Raw genomic sequence first — 19849 nt, forward strand, 5'->3', positions numbered from 1 at the left:
CGCAGGTACGTTAAGGCAGTTTTTCTATTTTTTTCCCGTATTTTTTACCAAGCGCAGATAACTCTATTTTCCTCATTATTATTCATGACGTCATCAGATAAATCTCGGCGTCGCAAGGTTATATTTGTTAGTAGCACTTATTTAGACGTCCAATTGTTAATAAAACTATTGAAATATGATTCATTTATATAATAGTTACTGATATTTAACCTCATATTAAAAAATTTACGTAAAGTTTATTAAATTTAGCTGTTTTTTTATCGCGGATTAGGCCCCGCCTACTTTTATTATACGACCAATCAAATTTTGTCGGGGTCGTAAAGATGCTTGCAGTATGAATGAATCGAGCACCTGTCTGGGTTTTCAACAGAAAGGAATTTTCGTGTATAAACGTGAAATTTGCTGCAGTTTTGTAGTTTATTTGGCAGACAAGTCATGTAGGATAGCAAGAATGATCGTTGTCAATAGGTAAGTTGTAATTCAAGCGATAAATACTCGTATTTACCTAGAATTAGTCGAAGAATGTCAATTTTAACGGGCAACCACGTGTGAATTGCCATGCTGTTGCCAGATTAATCATCCGGCGACAAACTGTCCCTTAGATATGATTGATTCTAATTGAATAAGTATTATTATTCATCGGGAAGTATTTGAGAGACCCCCTTTATGACATAAGTCCCTGACTTCGATGGCGAAGGCGATGATACCATGCAGTGTTATGTGATGTTTAGAAAACGTGCACTTGTTTCTGTCAATGGGGGGAGGGGGGTTAACTATCCACACTCGTACGAAAAATCACCCAAGTTTCGTACGAGTGTGGATAGAAACCCCTCCCCATTGACAGAAAACGATATGTGATATATCCACATGACTTGAACATGTATATTGTTGACTGAAAATCAATGCATGCATACTTCTCATTTTTAACAAGTTTTCTAACCAGTAAATAACTACCATTTCCATATAGTCTGCTATGTACATGGTTATTGAATGTTCCCCTGGAATGAACAGTGCACTAAAAACTTGTTCGATTAGTAATTAAGGAGTAAGAAGACCAGTATTCCCACATGCATTTTTGTTGAGCGTCTGAGCAAAGGTTATCAAAAATTTACTGGTCCGAATGAAATTTTACTACATGTATAGTCTAGGGCATGGAACTAGTGGCTAACTGTCCAGACTAAATAGGTGTGGAAAACTATCAGAAATGTATAAGCATTATATTAAGGTCATTATAGTTCCAATTACTTATACATGTACATGAAAGCCCTATCATTTTTCTCTGCCAAAAGTCTTCTGTAAATAATCATTACTGTTTAAATAAACCACTCCAAGGGTGGTGTAATAGAATCTCTGGGCACCGCCCATCAATTATTGTTGTGGTCTTCTGGGAAATGATGGGGTTTTCTTATTGTAGGTAATTTCTGAAATTGTATCTTTCACCGGAAAAGATCGTCAATTTCACACGCCTATACGACGCCTATATGACGTCATTCATCCCTGCTCTACTAAAAGTTTCCAGCACTTTCATAATTGTCATTCTGTAGGGTAGTATAGTTTTAATTAATATTCCGTAAGTACATTATCGGGATTGCCATATGACAAAAGGAGGGAACGTGACCATGCATCCTTTCAGATTTTGATTTCCCAAATATTTTGTGCAGTATAAGATAAAACCTTTTCACCCGTTTGCTGAATATGTGTTTAATTTCTATGCATACATTTTTGTCAAGTGGTGATAGAAGTCACATGACAGAATCGTCTGAAAAACGCATCCCGGATCTGGCCTATTCACTTGTGAAGACCATACCATGACAGAAATTTGCCTCATTGGTGATCATACATCATCTCCTTATTTTTCCATACAGTCTAATTGCTACCGTTTTTCTATGATACATGTAAGATATATTATCTGTTCTGTAAATAAGGAAGGGAGCTTACTGCTACAATCCATCAAAGTACATGTAGCTTAAGACATGTAAGATAGGAAATTATTGCACTTACTGATAAAATACAGAGAATCTATGAATTTTTACTAAAATTACTTACAGGTAGGACATAAGTGTTTGAACAAGCTATATATATATAGTCTGATATATAGTTGTAATAAAGTTTCGAGATTGTCTTGTTTATCCGGGTTATATTTCATTATTACACGCACCATGTGCTGTCACATGATAAGAATTCCATGCAGTACAAAATTTATTTGTCATTATTTTACCTTACAGCATCAGGGGAACCAAACTATAAACTTGGTTGAATATTGTAAGTGGAAATATATGAAAATAGATCTCTTTGCTTAACTTGCCTCTATTACAAAAAAACATTTTTACATCTGATACATTGTAAGTGTCTTTTGTATCTAAATAAGCATTGGAATTGACTTCGAAAAATTACTTTATTTTCAATTGACAAAAAAACAAATCATTGAACTAGAAATACAGAACATTAATATTGTCTCAAAGATAAGAGTGGGTCTCATTGGGGTCTAAGCGTGACGCTGGATTGCCAATTTTTTGTTATCGTGACATGTGTCAGAAAGTCAATTTATTGTGCAGTGAAAACAGGAAATGAATTATAATTGCTTACGTACATCATTACATAGTGTAAGTGGGATACGGGAATCTGACAAAACAGTTAGAGGGATCTGGGATCAGAATCCCCCAATGAGACCCCCATCAGATCCTTACATTGTATTAAGGCAGTTAAACTGTCATATTTTGACCAAATTAAATTTTCCTTATTTGATACATTGTACATACAAAATTTTGCATCCATAGTAGTATAAAATAATATGTTCTAAAAAGGTGAAACAAGGGGAGGGTTGTGTACATGTTAACCCCTAAACATATTATTTCTGTACCAAGTCTTATCAGCTTTAATCTATTATGAGATGATGTACATGTACAAAATGTACATGTATCAGGTAACATCATCAATGGTCAACATGGTAAAGACAAAACTTTAAATGAATCATTAAGAATATGGGCCCCTGTTTCATTAGAATTAAGAAAAGTTGTCAATTGTTCATTGAATTTTTTTAATTTGCCATTATTTGGTTCATAAATTGATATCCGACAAATATTAAACTCAATCTATAGTAAAACTATATTGATTGTTCTCGTTGCAACATGAAGTGCATTTTGTTAATTTGTACAAATTTATTTTCTGAAAAATCACACTAAACTAGTTTATTCCTTCTTATGGTGGTTCACTCTGCATTCAGAAGGTCACTTCCATTGATTGAAGTTACCTTCATTCCAGGCTTGTGACTGGCAAGATTTTACATATCTTGGCTGCATTCCCCACCCACCACCACATTGCAAATTTCAGTCCAAGGGGAACATTTTTTTATACTTTTCACTTTAACAAAATTGCTGTGTAATAATTAGTTAGGTTTCCATTTTAAACCCATGTTAGGTGCCCAACTTATTTTTTTTAATAAGGTACATTTAGAAACTACATGTATAATCAGTTTAGAATTACTTGTTAGTTTTAATAGTTTTAATGAATTTTAATAGTTTTAATAAATTTTAATAGTTTTAATAAATTTTAATAGTTTTAATAAATTAAATGCTTTTCATTATTCATTTTTTGTTATTTGAAGAAGTTTGTTTACACACAGACATTCATATTTTCTTACAAAAAAAATTAACTTATTCACATCTTTATCATGTTTATCATTTATTTAATTTATAAATAACTTTTACCCAAGGAGAGAGAAAAACAAGTTTTATTTAATATCAGAACTTCCTAAACATTTTCTAAAGGTGCTGAACTTGGACTTGTGAAATATTGCAATTCAGAATATGGCATGAAATATTAATGAAACATGGAGAAATTACACAGCAAGAAAACCCTTAAATGCCATTTACATCTTCTTTGAAAACACTTTGTTTAATACTTCTTCTTTGAAACCACTGTTTTTATTACACCTTTAAAAACGAAACAAATTAAAAATTTCAATAAAATCAGGATTTTTTTTATTATCTTGCCAGTCATTATGATTTTATTGTTGGTCTTTTATGCTATTTTGGTACTTTGAATTATTTAATAACTTTTCCCATCTTTATTTACATTGTATATTAGATAATTTGTTAACTTTATTCTTTAAATGAAGAAATAAGTAATGCACTCAAAAACTAACTGTACAAAATTTAATTACCTTTTAACTTTATCAATGATTATAAACATTAAAATTAGTTATGAAAAGCTAGAAATTTAGCAGAATATTTATGAAATCCTAGATCGAGAAGTTATAATATTAACACCACATCAATTCACTGTCTTTTCACAATGTGACAATTCTTTATGATCTCTCTGTGTATTTTAGAATCCTCTTTCCTTCTTACGACTTGTATTTCAGAATTGCTCGCCATTTTTATATTCGTTGTCTGACTTGGAGAAAAAAACTCTAACTACTGATCAGCAAAAAGGTACGTCGTGGATAATCCCACTATCGACTGCAATTCACTGACCAGCAGTCTTTATTCAGAATTTAATATGCGCGAGTCTATACGTCCAAATAGAAGGTTTAAGTCAAAATTATTTCCTTTTTGATTGTTGAATTATGGTTTCTAGCTGAGTTGTCAAATCCAGTGAATTCCTATGTCATATCCGGTAAATTATGTTGTCATATATCCCAGGGGTGTCTGCTTCCAAATTTTAGATACATGGTGGATTTGGTATTTCATGATTTTTATGTCTCTTCCATCATTTCCTTCTGAGCAAAGAATTATAAATAAGGGTATAGCGTAGAAAACCCACACTGACCCTAAATTCTTTCAGAACCCTATCAATGACCTTGTCCTATTATTTTAAGAATGAATGGTATAGCGCGGAATCCCACACTGACCGATTGTATAATGGTATACTAGTCATTTCAGATAGTTAAAAGAAGGACTCTTAAATTCAGATGTTGTCTTTATAAGTTGTTTAAAAAAATATTTGTCCCGTTGCATGGATGCACTTGTCCTACATGGGTTGAACATCAAATTTCCACACCCCTGGGATTATCGAGTAAAGCATTGTCATATCCAGTATCCTGACAGTGGTATCATCCTGATGTTATTGGAAGCTTGGTATAAATCTCTGGTTGTACTCATGGCGGTAACTTAAGTACAGGTAATGAGGCTGATGCTGTATTCACTGTTTCGAAAAAAAGATTTCAGGACAAAGCTTCCAAAGGAGGGGGGTCGGAGGGGTCCTGATCACGAAAGACAGGGCTTAAAAACATGCTATCCAGAGGTCCCAAATTTAAACTAATAAATTCCGACATCCTGAACTTCTAAAAGAGAATTCCCGGATCCTGAAAAGGGTCAATCCCGAATTCCCGAGCGTAAAAATACCTCATTCGACGTCCCAAAAAAGGTCCTGACGCCCCAACTCTAATTATGCTAATTATTGAACAAAACTGGAATTTACTGGTACCATTGTCATAATATATTTGAAAATTGTATATGATTGAATGTAACTTGAAATTGTATGAAACTATTTTAAAATCTGACATTTATTTGACTTAAGTACCTTTTTGGTTTTTTTACCAATGAGTCCAGAGATGCAACTAATCGTCGGACCCGTCGGACCTAAGGGGCAGAATTTATGCAGGTCCGGCAAAACTCTTAGCTGTGCAGGACCTGATGGCCGGCAATATTTAAGTCTGCTTGGGTCCGCCAAAACTGAAATCCCCGTCGGCCCCGGCAGAGTATTTTGTTTATAAAATTGCGATCATCTTTAATAAAAGTAAATGTCCTGTTCCCCCGCATTTTCTAACTCCGGGAACCAGTATTTCCGCCCAGTAATAGTCTTTCGTACCTTGTCCATCTAGCCCCGAACAATTCTCCGTATTTCCGTCATGTTTTTTGTTTTAGAAATTCGCTCTCTAGGAAGGAGATCTACATGTATTAGGCATAGTTGATAAGTTCAGGAAATATGTCATGGCCGATAAAATTTGATTTTTGAGTGAAAATATGGGTCTGGCAGAAATTTGATGGGTCTGGCAAAACTTGGTACCCTGTAGGCCCCATTGTCTGACAGGAAAAAAAAACTGTTTGCATCTCTGTGAGTCTCAATATGACATTCTAGATTTTCTCACGTTTCTGCAGATTTACAGATATGGACTTAATTACAAAAAGTGTGTACATGTATTTAAATTTAAAACAGTTTATACTGAAGATGAATACAGCATCAGCCATGTCTGTCTATTGAAGAGGTCCCGTCCCCTTCATAAATCCTTTCATATTAACCATAAGATCTATTTAAAAAAACAGGGGCAGGCTTTGAAAATGAATGTTGCATTTAACAAGGTTATAGTAAGTGGACTTGTTGAAGGTAAAATTGTGATTTTAAAGCCGCAATTAAAACATATATCTGACCTCCCATTTGTTTGTCTTTTTATAATTGCCTGTTGTTTACAAGGGTCGCTGTCTGTCATATTTTTGATATTTTCCTTAGCTTAAACAGGCTGTAGGTTTACTCGTTTGAATCATTTTTTCATGCCCGGTTTCATTGTATCTTGCTTCATGGTATTGGTTTTGCTCATTGTTGAAGCCCTCCCCCCTTTAAAACATGATCTAAAATTGTGTCATTTGCAATCATATCTCATTTCCTTATATAATATTGTTATGATTATATTAATTAACATTCTAGTCTGTTTGTCTATGAAGAATAATTATGTCATTTGCAATTATATCACATTTCCTTAATTTTTGTCTCCTATAACATGCTGTTTAAATTTTAGTAAGTCAAATATTCCAGCCCTTATACATCAGGAATTTTTCTGAGGATTCAACACACATATTCAGTCATCATGGTCATGGTAGTTTGTAATTATCACTTGTTTAAAAGTGTTACCAGGGTACCCCTCTTAACAACCTGCCCCCTTCCCACTTTTATGAATTTTGCCTCTATGAAAATAGCCTTGTGATCCAAGCCACTAAGGGTGCACACTTATATTAGAATGTCCAGTGCACCATTTAACATATAAAAGTGCTTATTATACAATTGCATAATTATTTAATCTATTCACTAGTTAATGTACACTAATAAAACGGTTGTTGATACATGAAGCAGGGTTCATATTCATGTATTATTTACATGATTAGCATGTTCTAGTCCTAAGATGCATGTAATATTTGCCACTTGATGTTAAACACTTGCCATGGTGTTACACTAGTCATTTTTGGGGCCCTTTCTGAAACATCAGTTTAATGCTGTATAGCTTGCTGTTTGTTGTGATCCAAGGCTCCTTGTTGAAGACCGTTATTTCACCTATAATGGTTAACATTTATAAATTTTGACTTTGATGGAGAGTTGTCTTATTTCCACTCATACCACTTTTTCCTATATATATATGACATGTATGATACATAAATTACTCAACTAAATATGCATTTACATAGGATGAATGAAGAAATAACTAGTGAAAAGGTGTATTTTGCGTCAGATTTGAAACATTTTGGTTTTTTTTCTCTCAAATATCTTCTGCTGAACACTGACCATAGCTACTTACATTCCTTTTGGTCATGTTGGTCAATTAAAGAAAACTGTATAATTGACAATCATTCCACATCTCCTTATTCATGTTACTTTATATAGCTTAAATCAATGTCTTCCCTAGGTAGGTGTCTTTAGTAGGAACCATGTATGAAAATGGGTAAAATTATTTTATGTATATTCCTAACATTTAAATTTAAGAATCATTATTTAGTGCACTGAACATTAAAAGTAGTACACTCCCCAGTGATCAAGCAGCTTTTGAGCAATCTCCTTGTCGGCTAACAGATTCTCCCTGTTCTCCTTTTCATCAACTTTTGTAATCTCTTCTTTCAGGGCAAAATATCTCTTGCTGACCTCAATCTGTAGCTTAGAGAAAGATTGATCAAAAGCTGATATGAAGGACTTATGACCAGGGTGTTTTTGCTTCAATTCCCTGTACTTAAGACAGTCATCCACATCTGATGATGGGCCAAGTAGCTGGACAACCATGTCTAGTGTTGTTTTCTTTCTACATGATGCTGAAGCATAAAACAAGTATGTATTTAGTATATTAAAAGAGTTTTCACCCTCGTTTGCTCTCGCTTGCATTTTTAGATTATTTTTTTCTTCAATTCCTTCAAACTTAAATAATTTTTTTTAAATAGCTACATTGAAAACTTATTTTTTGTTCCAAAAATATCTGATACTGCATAGTCATGACAGTGATTTATTTAAAACTGTAATAAAAATAATCTTTAAAAACTTCATTTAAACATTTGATTTATGACATTTCTGAAATTTCATTTCACATATTTTACATGCTCTATTAAACTTGTAGTAATATATACTTATCATTTTAATACTCACCAATTTCTGGTTTGGAAACTTCAGACGCGAATAGTTTCCTCTTGCATGTGAGTGGTTTCATTGCACTGTTAGCTGAAATCGAAAAGGAGTTGTGAACAGCAAATTAACAACAAAAAGAAGAAAAAACTTTGCCTCTTTAAATTCCACCAATATTGAGAATGAGAATCTGAAGTCAAAAGATTGTGTAAATATACCTGGTAATTTGTTTGGTTTGCTGAACAGACTCTCATGGACATCAATTTTGCTACATGTAGGTTGTACAGTCCATCTTGAAACTGAAAAAAAAAACATGATCATCTGAATAATGTCAGTTAATTTTTATTTTACTCCCTGCTAAAACATTTTGATAAATCTGTAGTTTGCATGAATCATATTTGACATAACCGAAAGAAACATTTCATATTAGAATTACCTTTAATGTATGATTTGTACTTTTCCTTGTTTTCCTTGTCTTCCAGGTGTTTTCTCTCTTGGTCTATTGCTGGTACTTCTGGTGGTTCTGTTACGAGAACATGAGATGTTTATTTATTAATAAATGTATGGGACACCTACCATGAGATTGTAAGAAGTACAGATTTCTCATCAAAACTATTCACTAGTTAACCAATAATTGAAAAGTGAATAAGATATTAAAGGTTCGTGTCTAAGTACTAAGATACTTTTTATACCTGAATTTGTGATCTATTAATGTTACAAACTTATATTACATTTATGTGGTTAGATATACCAAGAAAGACTTCATGGACAGAAAATAACCTGTACATTTGGCAAATAAATAATAAAAATAATATTGAAATACAACAAAATGAAATTTCACATTTTTCACAAATATTTTACTTTATTTGCCATACAATTTACCTTACCTTGCACATTGGGAATGTTCGAGATGTAATCTTCTGTGGACTCAGAGTTGTCATCTAGAATAACCAACATTAATGGGATTTAATAGTGCAAGTTCACTTAAAACTATCATGGTAGAGTGAGAAAAAAAAATCAAAGATTATTAAACTGATGTAAATTTTAATACATGTATATTGTATAAATTCAGTATGAATGAGAACCTCATTAATTAATGTTTTATGGTGTGCATAATTAAAAAAATAGTATTAGTTATTTATAATTCTTGTCTTTTCAACTTACCTAAAATTAATTTTTTTTCGTTAGAAGTTCCTTAATCATGTTAATTGTTAATACCAATGCTTAATATGAGTTTACCTTGATTTGTCTCTTTCTCAGTTGTTTCCTCAAGATTATCATTTGTTTCATCCTGATCACTGATGCTATTTGTAGGACTGGTTGCATGTTTCATGACTGAAAAACAAAAATTCAAATGTATTTCAAAAAAAAAAAATCATCCGTAAACATTTAAAAACAAAAGCATGAATGTTTTACATATTGGTTTCATTTTCTTGATCTAGTTTTGTATTTTAAGAAATTTATTTGCCTCCATTTTCAAAATTTTGTTTGTTCAACTCCCACCAAAATTTCCATGGCTAATATCTCGAAAACAAGCACATAGATATTTTCTTGCTCTTTTGATTCCTTTACTAATGATCGCCTATCAATAAAAAATAGTGTTTTGAAAAGCTAATTCTTTTGAAACTGAGTAGGGAAGTCCCTAAAGTCAGATTGACATGCATATATACATATGTATCATTCATTTCATTCAAATTACAACATACATGTATATATATACTATATATATTGTATAACATACCTGACTTCAGATTTGTTCTTTTGTAGATCAATTTTCCATCTTCCCTCGTTTTGACATGCAATAATGGAAGGACAAGTTCAGATGATGCAGCCTTGTCCACACTGGTTTGCCAAATGTCATCAATGATAGCTCGTTCTTTCTTCAAAGATGTTGATCTGAAGTTTGCAGTATCAGGACCTTGCATTCGGAATTCAGGCTCATCCACAGAGTCGTGAAAGACTAATTCAGTGCCATTGTAGTGCCACCATATGTTATATCCTGGAATCAAATAATCAGCAATGCGCTCAAGGTGTGACTGGAAAAGAGACGACTTGATTCCAAAAATCTCTTTAGGAAAGATAGTGTTTTCCCGCTTTGAAAGTAATTTTGATTGTTGGCTTATCACAGAGTTCTGTTTTGAGAAGGAGCAGATACGGTTGTCAGTTTGCTGGCAGTTAAATCTCAAAATGGTGTTGTCAACAATCCAACCAGGTTTTCGATTAGTTGTACCTTCCGCGAGACGTCTTAGTGATCCAAAAGTTCGTTCTTCCTGCTCGGCAAGGATAGATTTCGTATTGATAATTCTATAAATCTCCGGCAGATGCACAACCAAGCTATGGAAATGACTGCCATAAAATTTTCTTTGTGTCATCTTTACTGGAATTCCTATGATGGATTTAGACAATACAGCGAACAGGAAAGTTTGATTATACAACCTTAAAATTTGTCTGGGAGTTCTTCTTTCAACAGAGCTGTAAGCAATATTAATTATTTCTACTAGAGAATTAATAAGTTGTGAAATATCTGACGATATTTTTCCATCCAATTGTAAATTTTCTATGAACTTTGAAAGTTTTATGGCATAAAGACGCGCATCTGATCCTTTAATTTGGTTTTTGTCTCCGATGGTGTTGTTACAAAATTTTTCCAAATCCAGTTTTGTAGACTTAAGTTTAACATGATGTGGCAATTCTTGAATTATGTTTTGGACTACATTTGAAATGTCATGTAGTGGCTCGCACGGGAGTACCTCGTAACAGCTGACGTTACTCTCTGTCAGGGATTTTTCTGGATAATGTAGGAGGAGGGCAGGTGGGCGAGATATTCCATGCAGCAAATCTGACATTTCTTCCTGAAGACTTGCTTTTGTCTTAAGCCTAAAAGTATCAATACCTCTACATTCGAGTTCTTCAGTTAATTCGTCTTTACTTAAATTTTGGAATGGGTTGATATTTCCTTGTTTTATTTTGACCAGACTTTCCCCTTTCAAAAATACTGCCCTGCGGTCTTCCAAATCAGAGGGTGTTCGCTTAAAACAGCATTCCAAATTAATGTGATTTTTACTATGTACACCGCATAAGCATGAATAATTTCCCCCTCTCTGCTGACCAGCCTCAAATTGTCGTGCTGGTCCATCTCCGCTGAAAAATCTCAATTGAAAAGTGTATGGTATTCCATCAAATATTACTCCGTTCCTCAGTTCCTCTAGATCTTCTGTTCTGGTAGGTGTATATGATACTTGTTCTGTGTCCTTAGAGCCTGCAAAAAAAAAAAAAAAAATTACAAACATTTTCTATTCGCAACTTGTATATACATGGAATAGAAATTCTGTTACTACAATTTTTCAAATTTTTCAAATCACTAAGTCATGTAAGTCAACATAAAACTTGCAAAACTTCAACATGTCTAACCAAAATTTAATAGACTTTAACAGTGCTTCCTTAAGGATTTTAGGTACATGTACAAAATGTATGTGCTAAAAAAATGTCCAAAAAAACCCCATGGTTGAGGAAGGGTAGGAGGGGTCCTGATCCAGAAATCTCGAGCTTAAAAACATGAATTCCCGGACTTAGAAATCCCGAATTCCCGAGGTCCTGAAATTTGAAAAAAGGATTCCCAGATCGTGAAAGGTTCAATCCCGAAATCCTGAGCTTAAAAACACCCTATCCCGGAGTCCCGATAAAGGTTCTATCCCCCCTCATAGTTGTTCATATTACCAGCACATTGATTTGAGTTTGGTCAGCAAATTGAGGGATATTTAGAAGTCAGGTTGCTATAAGCATGTACTTCACTGGTAATGTTGAAATATTGTGATTATGTTTAAATCTCTTAATGCTGTTAGCAAAAAGTGTAAATTATTTGGTATACATGTATGGAGAGATTTAAAGATGTACATGAATATTGGATTGGTTTCAGTTATTTGATCACGACCTCATTTATACATTTAAGTTCATCTGACCAAAAGTGTTACTTTATACAAAAAAAGACCCTTCATATATTTCTGCTTTTTATATCATTAATTACAAATATACATGTATATATACCAAAGTCTACAACATTTTTTGAAAGTTTGGTTATTTTGAAACCGTAACGAAAAATAATATAGTAGAAGCTTTAAAACATCGTCAGATATTTCAGTGTGTGAACTTATGTTAAAATGTTGCATACACCTTTTGTTGAACTTTTGTTACAATGTTGCATACAGCTTTTGTTATAATTCATGTAATTATTGTTAATATCTTCATATATTTTTTAATCTTGTTGATGTACATGTATATAATATCATTTTGTCCATCCTGCAACAGAAAATGAGACCAAACAATGCTACGTATACATGTATATTCAAGTGGCAGATTTTGTTTTTTGAAATGTTTATATCAAGTGACGAAAGTTCCCTGTAATGTTATTTCTTTATGAGCAATAGGATTACTATACTTAGTATGTGTGTAACTTGCAAGGACCTTGACCTCATGTTGACCACAGTTTTTATACCGGGGCATTATATTTTCTGGTCTGTTCGTTCATTGGTTTGTATGTCCCGCGTCATGTTAAATTTTTTGGTCAAGGAAGTTTTTGATGAAGCTGATGTCCAATCAACTTGAAACTTAGTTCACATGTTCCTTATAATATGATCTTTCTAATTTTAAAACTAAATTAGACTTTTGACCCCAATTTCACGGTCCACTGAAGATGGAAAATGGAAGTTTTAGTTTCAGGTTCTACTTTTAGGTCATGATAGTTTTTGATGAAGTTGAAGTCCAATCAACTTGAAACTTAGTACACATCCCTATGGTATATATGATCTTTTTAATTTTAATTCCAAATTAGATTTTTTACCCAATTTCACAGTCCATTGGACATGGAAAATAATAGTACAAGTGGGCACCCGTGTACTAAGTTGGGACAAATTCTTGTTAATATTTGACCTCAAGCTCATTTTATGGATCAGTGAACATGGTTCAGTTTTGGTGTTCAAGATACTAAAAGCAAAAGGCCTTCTATATTTGGTGTATGTAATAATTGTAAGGTATACCTGTCCAACTGGCAGATGTCAATTAACCTTGACCTCATTTGTATGTTTCAGTGGTTAAATTAAAGTTTTTGAATTATGGTCTTTTTCTCTAATACTTGTATATATATGCAATTGGTGAACTATATTTGGTGTATGGAAATATTTTAGGACGAACATGTCAGACTTGCAGGATTAATTTGACCTTGACCTCATATTCATGGTTCATTGCTCAGTGTGAAGTTTTTGAGATTTACATGTAATCTATTGTTCTTAATTATATATATACATATATAAACTATAAGCAATAGGTCAACTATATTTGTTGTATGGAATGATTTTAATGTGAATATGTCTGGCAGGTATCACCTGACCTTCACCTAGAATTAATGGTTCATTGCATTTGGTCAATGTTAAGTTTTCATGGATGAGATTGTTTCTTTAATTTGTAGGACAACTATATTTAATGTACAGACTGATTGTAAGGTGTACATGACTGTCTGGCATTGTCTGGTTCATCTGACCTTTACCTTATTTTCATGGTTCATTGGTCATGTTGGTGATAATCAAAATAGGTTGACTATATATTTGGTGTTCTGAATGATTGTAAGGTGCAAATGTATTTCTTGTTTGGTTGATCTCACCTTGTCCTAGGATCATATTAAGTTTATGTAATTCTTGTAGTAATGCTTTTGAATTTAAATAAAGGACTTTTGAATTTAAATAAAGGACTATCATGATCAGCATAAATCAATGGTTGTTAAAGTAAGCGAGAGATTTCAGTGAGTGCACTCTTATTTAATGATAAAGAGATTGCATTGTCGGAACCAAACATGGAATTATTTTTTTTAAATTTGTATTTTACTGAGAGGTTGATGCTTCACAGTTGATAGTTTCAGACTGATTTAATTAAACTTTTTGACATTATAGATTTTTAACCTTTGTAGAATGTCATGAAATTATACAGTATTATTTATTTTCAAGATCATGAAATATCATCTAAAAAGGGTTATTGTATTTTACTGCAAAATAAAGCCTTTTTTTGTTAACAAGTGCAGTAGTAGCCAATACCTGATTGTCCAAAAATGTACAGGTTTGGTCTCTCTACAATAGCTTGAACATCTACAGGCTTCTTCTTCGGATAGGTTTCCTTAAATTCTTCATTGGTCAGGAAGTTTGCATGGTCATAGAGAAAGCTGACCATAAAGCTTATATATGTATGGTTCAGGATATCTGAATGGTCATGCCATAGTTTAAGGTGAATCTGTCTCTCCATGGTCATTAATTGGTTAATTTCTGTAGTGTTGTCTGTTTCAGTGGACTTTGTTGATGAAATTTGTTTTAACCTATTATTGACGGCCTCCTTTGATAATGATTTGTAGTGCTCGTCACTCTTGGATATTAAGACGCCAGATTTTGTAAGCCTTTGAATTTCTTTCAGTATTATATCTTTAAGGGGAATTTTCCGGCCATATACTTGAATTGATGTTTCTTGAATATTACCTGAAGAATCAATGGTGTTCTTTCGGATTTCCTTAGGGGCAATTTTTAGGCCAATGTCGTAAATTTTTGATTCCAATTTGTGCTGAATAATAGATTTGAGTTTCTTAGCTGTTCTTTTATTTGGAATAGCAAGTTTTCCCCTGAAGACTCGCTTTTTTGACCTCCTAATTCTTTGAAGATGGTCCCTTCCACTTATCCTTAAATGTGGATTAAATTGGTTGACGTCAATATCGTTGTCCTGTGCAAATTGCTTAAGGATTTGCCCCCCATTGCCAGCAAGCTTTCCGTTTAACGTGACGTTGTACTTGATAGCCATTCGGGTCCAATTCATGATGGTAGATTTACAATTTTTTACTTCCTCAAGAAATTCTTGTCGATTAAAATTATAGTTGGTGTATTTGCCTATGTGTGTCTTTGGCTTTTTACCTGAGGCAAGTTTGGTCTGTAGGTCATCAGCTTGTCTTTCAGCTTGGTCGGTTGTAACATAACAGGTTTGAAGTCGCTCCCTTTCATACTGTAGAAAAGACTTCCCACTGGCAAGCAAATTTTGAACGTCACCATCATTTTCAGTCATTGATTCCGCTATTTGTTGTGTTGTCTCTCGAATCGATGTCATAATTTTGTTGTTTTTTTCAACAGCCGATTCTCTAGGTGACATGTTCATAACATCTGCCAACGTTTTCTTAAAATTAATGTTAAATTGGGTTTCAATAATTGGTTCTAAAACTTTAATAACATTTTGAACTGTTTTTTTTCCAATTGATGAAGACGGTGACACAATAATCTCATTGATGTTGTTTACAAGGTCTTTACATGGCTGTACTAATGATGAAGCATGAGAATATGACTTGTGCAGAGATGATATGCTGCCATGGGTGGTCAAACAGGTGGAACAATCTTGCAATTTGTGGCTTTGCTTTTCATTTTCTGGAAGTTTAAGCCAATTGAATAGAGAGAAGTTATCAGTGAACCTCATTTTTTCACCAGCTTTGCCATTATGCACAAAATATTTGCTGTTTGTTACATAATTTTGAAGTTTAGGGAGCTGGTTTTTGAATATGTCATATGATGGTATCTGTAGATTTCTGTATTTTGTCATAAAAATATTGTAGTTTTCATGTCTCTGCTGAATTGATATACTATTTATATACTTTGCTTTTACAAAATTTGATGTAGTTTTGGAATTATCATAATTATTAAAAAAATCTATTGCTGCACTGTCTTTTGTTGATCTGGCCAAAATAACCTTTGAAAAGTTGCAGTAGTTCATGTTTCTAAGTTTGTCATTGATGAAAATAAAATGTAGAAGAGTGAAATACACATTAAATGTTATTGTGGTACATTAGGACATAATTTAACCAAATTTGACTCCTGTAATCAGTATTGCTGCTGTGTCCTTGAATGATCCCTAATTAGTGCAGAGGCCCCTTCCTACACAGAAAAATATATATCCCCAAAAATGGCAAAAGATGCAGGGAAAACGGGTGAAAAAAATACACTTAATCATTTAAAAATACAAGTGAAATTTACATCATTTTATTTCAATGATAAATGGAGAGGATATATTTTCCTCAACTGTATATGGGACATTATACATGTACATGTATGCCAAATTGTTAATTCATACACATTAACACCCTACAGAAGAACAAAATAGTATTTCAACAATATTTCACTCATAAGCACCCAAAAAAAATTGTTGTCTCTTGTGTGCAAGGGTTTATGTTGGTGTTTCTCAGGATGATTATAGGGACATCAGATTGGCTTATTTTCAGTTGGGTTTACTCTAGATAGATCTATATTTATAGTAATAAAATTGAGAAAGGAAATGGTGAATATGTCAAAGCGACAACCACCCGACCATAGAGCAAACAACAGCCGAAGGCAACCAATGGGTCTTCAATGTAGCGAGAATTCCCGCAAACATGTTTATGAGATCTCAACCCTCCCCCTATACCTCTAGCCAATGTAGAAAAGTAAAAGAATAACAATACGCACAAGTTATATCATTAATGGTTTATATATGCATACACAATTTTATTCTTAACACATATGAAGCTTAAATATAGACGTTTTAGAATCTTTTCAAATTAATGGTCAACTTTTTTAGATGTCTCATTCCTTGAAAATTGTTGTCAGAATGTTGACAATTCCAACTCCTCTCCAAGAACAAACTAGAGCTAATTATTTTGTATTATCACTAGCTCATAGCCTGTACAAGGGAAGATAACAGATATTCTCTTCAGGTTGGTCTTTTCCTCAGTTGTCCGAGATAGAACATTTAGATTGTAGATACTTTCTAGATATCATGAGTACTAAACGTAAAATACGTCTGTGAAAACTGTTCCAATCACTTGAAGGAATTGCCAAGGAATACTAAAAAGTATATAAATCAACATAAAGGTAAGTTATTTTAATGAATGCAAGCAATAATGCAAGAAATGGTGAATACAATCGCGAGTCATATCGATTTGAGGTTTCGTTTTACATTTCCCGCATCTTTACAGAGTAGCGTCCCTTTGTGTTTTGTTGACGTCTCTTGAACGTTTGACGGCAAGCGATGAAATTTTTACCTTTGTTGACAAACATAAAGAATCCCAAAGTACAAGTTGTTCCATATGTTATTATAACGGGATGTCTATATCATTTTATTCGGAATTTTTTTCTGCTTTTAAAAATTGCTACTCGCATTTTAAGAGATTACGATTAATGTACAAAATTGGTCTTTTTTCACGCATTTTAACAACAACGGACCTATTTACAGAAAACATTTTTTATTTTAAACAATACTTGAGGTAGCCGGGTCTGCGAGTATCATTTTTTCTATAGTGTGTCAATTTCTGAAGAGGTGTGTAAAAAAAAATCCCAATTTAATGGTGAGGAACAACTTGTGCTTTTCCGATTTGTAAATGTCACTAGACATACCACAGAAATCACGTGATACGAAATTACAGGTGTGCGTAAACATGAGCCCGTGTTCTCAATTTTTTTATTACATCAGTATGAACATTTTTCATTATAATTGAGGTAACGAAATATGGCAAGATGAAATACAAAAATCTGATTAAATGATTATGGCCGATTTAATGGGAAAAAACACCCATAAGTGCCTTAACCTACCTGCGTCAGGAGCACAGAGACGTCCCCATTTTTGGTGGGTCTCAGTCTTTGGTTTCTATGTTGTGTTTTGTATTCTGATGTTGTTTTTTTTTTTGGTCTTTTCCTTTTTTACCATATGCATGGTGTTGTCAGTTTATTCTCATCTTTCGAGTTTCAATGTCACTTTGAAATATTTTGCCTCTTTTTTTCATGTGTTTTTAAGGTTTGGATACTCAACTTATGATATTATCTTCAGATCCTTCTTTGTATTTTGTTTTGTTTTTACTATTTACAACTAAAAGCTGAATAATATATTAACGTAAAATATACAACTACATGTATTTTTCTACTAATTTGCATTAATGCATTTAATAGTCTTATCAATCAATATGTTAATTTATTGATTGATTGATTATTTGATTGGTGTTAATGCCAATGTAAGCACTATACTTGTGATATTTATTGGCGTTCAGCTGGTATTGATGGACGAAGCCAGCAAGAACCACCAACCTTCTGGAGGAAAACTGACAATCATACAATGTAGTCGTCAATTAATATTTGAAGAGGACTAACCTGCCACATGCGGTATCCAAACCCTATATAAAAAAACTTGGTGTTGACAGTTTAATGTTAAGAGGTTGGAAGTGGTTAAGTTAATCAAATATATTAAAATTAATGCATGCCAATTTGATAAAATTCATTATTCTGCAGTAGTCAATATATGCATGTGCAAATTTGTTTTATTGGATTTGGAGCATGGGTTTATTCACAAAGCGAATAAAGCACGTCATATTAGAATCGGTCATTTTACTTACGTATCATAACGTTTCGGCAAAATATGAAAAGATTCTCTCGCTTTTATTTTAACAGGTAAGACACACCCTAATAATTCCATTTATCTGTGGTGGGTTTCCCATCATTTGAATTCGCCATCTCAGACGAAACGTAAGTTTTTGCCCGACATTGTCGGTTTTGTAATTTCATGCTATACTATACAATAATTTTTCTTTTGTATTATATTTTTTATGTAACCAGCTGTACGCCCTCGATAGTGCATTCTTTAAACTAACGAAGATCAAATTTCATGTAATTTGTGTTTTTATTGTTGTTTCATTGCTTTTCATTTGCATGCAACAACATAGTTAACTGAATCTTAGATCAATGTTCAATCATCTACAAAGCATATCCCCAGATACCCCAATTTATTTTCACTATTCCATTCGTCAGTTGCAAGTTTAACGTCAACTTAATTACCAAAATTAGTAAAGTCGATATTAAATATATAACTGGGATCATAGAGTACATGATTTAGTTTTACCAATCGATTAAACAGTAAATATAGATCAGTACAAGAATCTTCAAATCACGATTTAGTTGAAATTTTTAGATCGTTTTTTTTTTTTTTTTTTTTTTTTTTTATTAAAAAACGACTTATAACTTCGGAAATACAAAATAATATTTTGAAAGTATATTTGTCTGAAAAGTGTATGACCCTATACAGAGGAATATATAAAGTTTGTTTCAATTAAACGGGTTAAATGGTTTTATTTCATTTTGTTTTTTAACATTCTGTCTCGAACATTTTATGTGTATAGAGAACGAGAACACATTAAAAATAAAAAATAAATCCAATAGGAAGATTCTATGGTGTAAGGGATATGTTAGATAATGATAGCATTTAGTTCATTTCAAGAGACCACATAAGGACACAGAAAAAATTGTTCTTTAACGCGCAAGGAGCCATGTATGCTCACTTTATTAGGCATTGGGTTTGCTACATCTACATTCTTACCGGAAACAGCCACAGGTCTGTAACACATTAGTTTTCTTTGGTTGCTATTTGTCATAATTTTTTCTTTTATTGTTGTTTCTTGATAATAAGGACGAGGGTTTTCATTCGATTTATGATGGTGTGTTAGTAC

The 19849-nt window shown here is 32.9% G+C and overlaps 1 protein-coding gene and 1 long non-coding RNA gene across 2 annotated transcripts; one reads left to right on the forward strand and one right to left on the reverse strand.

Annotated features, from left to right (window-relative positions):
• The first annotated feature begins 301 nt into the window (after positions 1-301).
• LOC139503627 (uncharacterized) lies at positions 302-16043 on the forward strand. Its single transcript, XR_011659149.1, has 4 exons — positions 302-468; positions 7828-8028; positions 8799-8975; positions 10084-16043. It is a non-coding gene; the product is annotated as an uncharacterized lncRNA (long non-coding RNA).
• Positions 7458-15492, reverse strand: LOC139503626 (uncharacterized). The gene is made up of 8 exons (XM_071293445.1): positions 14397-15492; positions 10058-11575; positions 9556-9651; positions 9204-9257; positions 8753-8839; positions 8535-8615; positions 8341-8412; positions 7458-8012 (listed from the first exon to the last, which is right to left on the reverse strand). Exons 1-8 carry the CDS (start codon positions 15490-15492, stop codon positions 7717-7719), a joined length of 3300 nt encoding a protein of 1099 aa, XP_071149546.1. The 3' UTR covers positions 7458-7716.
• Positions 16044-19849: the final 3806 nt, after the last annotated feature.

This window comes from Mytilus edulis, chromosome 14, assembly GCF_963676685.1.
Source record: "Mytilus edulis chromosome 14, xbMytEdul2.2, whole genome shotgun sequence".
Taxonomy (NCBI): domain Eukaryota; kingdom Metazoa; phylum Mollusca; class Bivalvia; order Mytilida; family Mytilidae; genus Mytilus; species Mytilus edulis.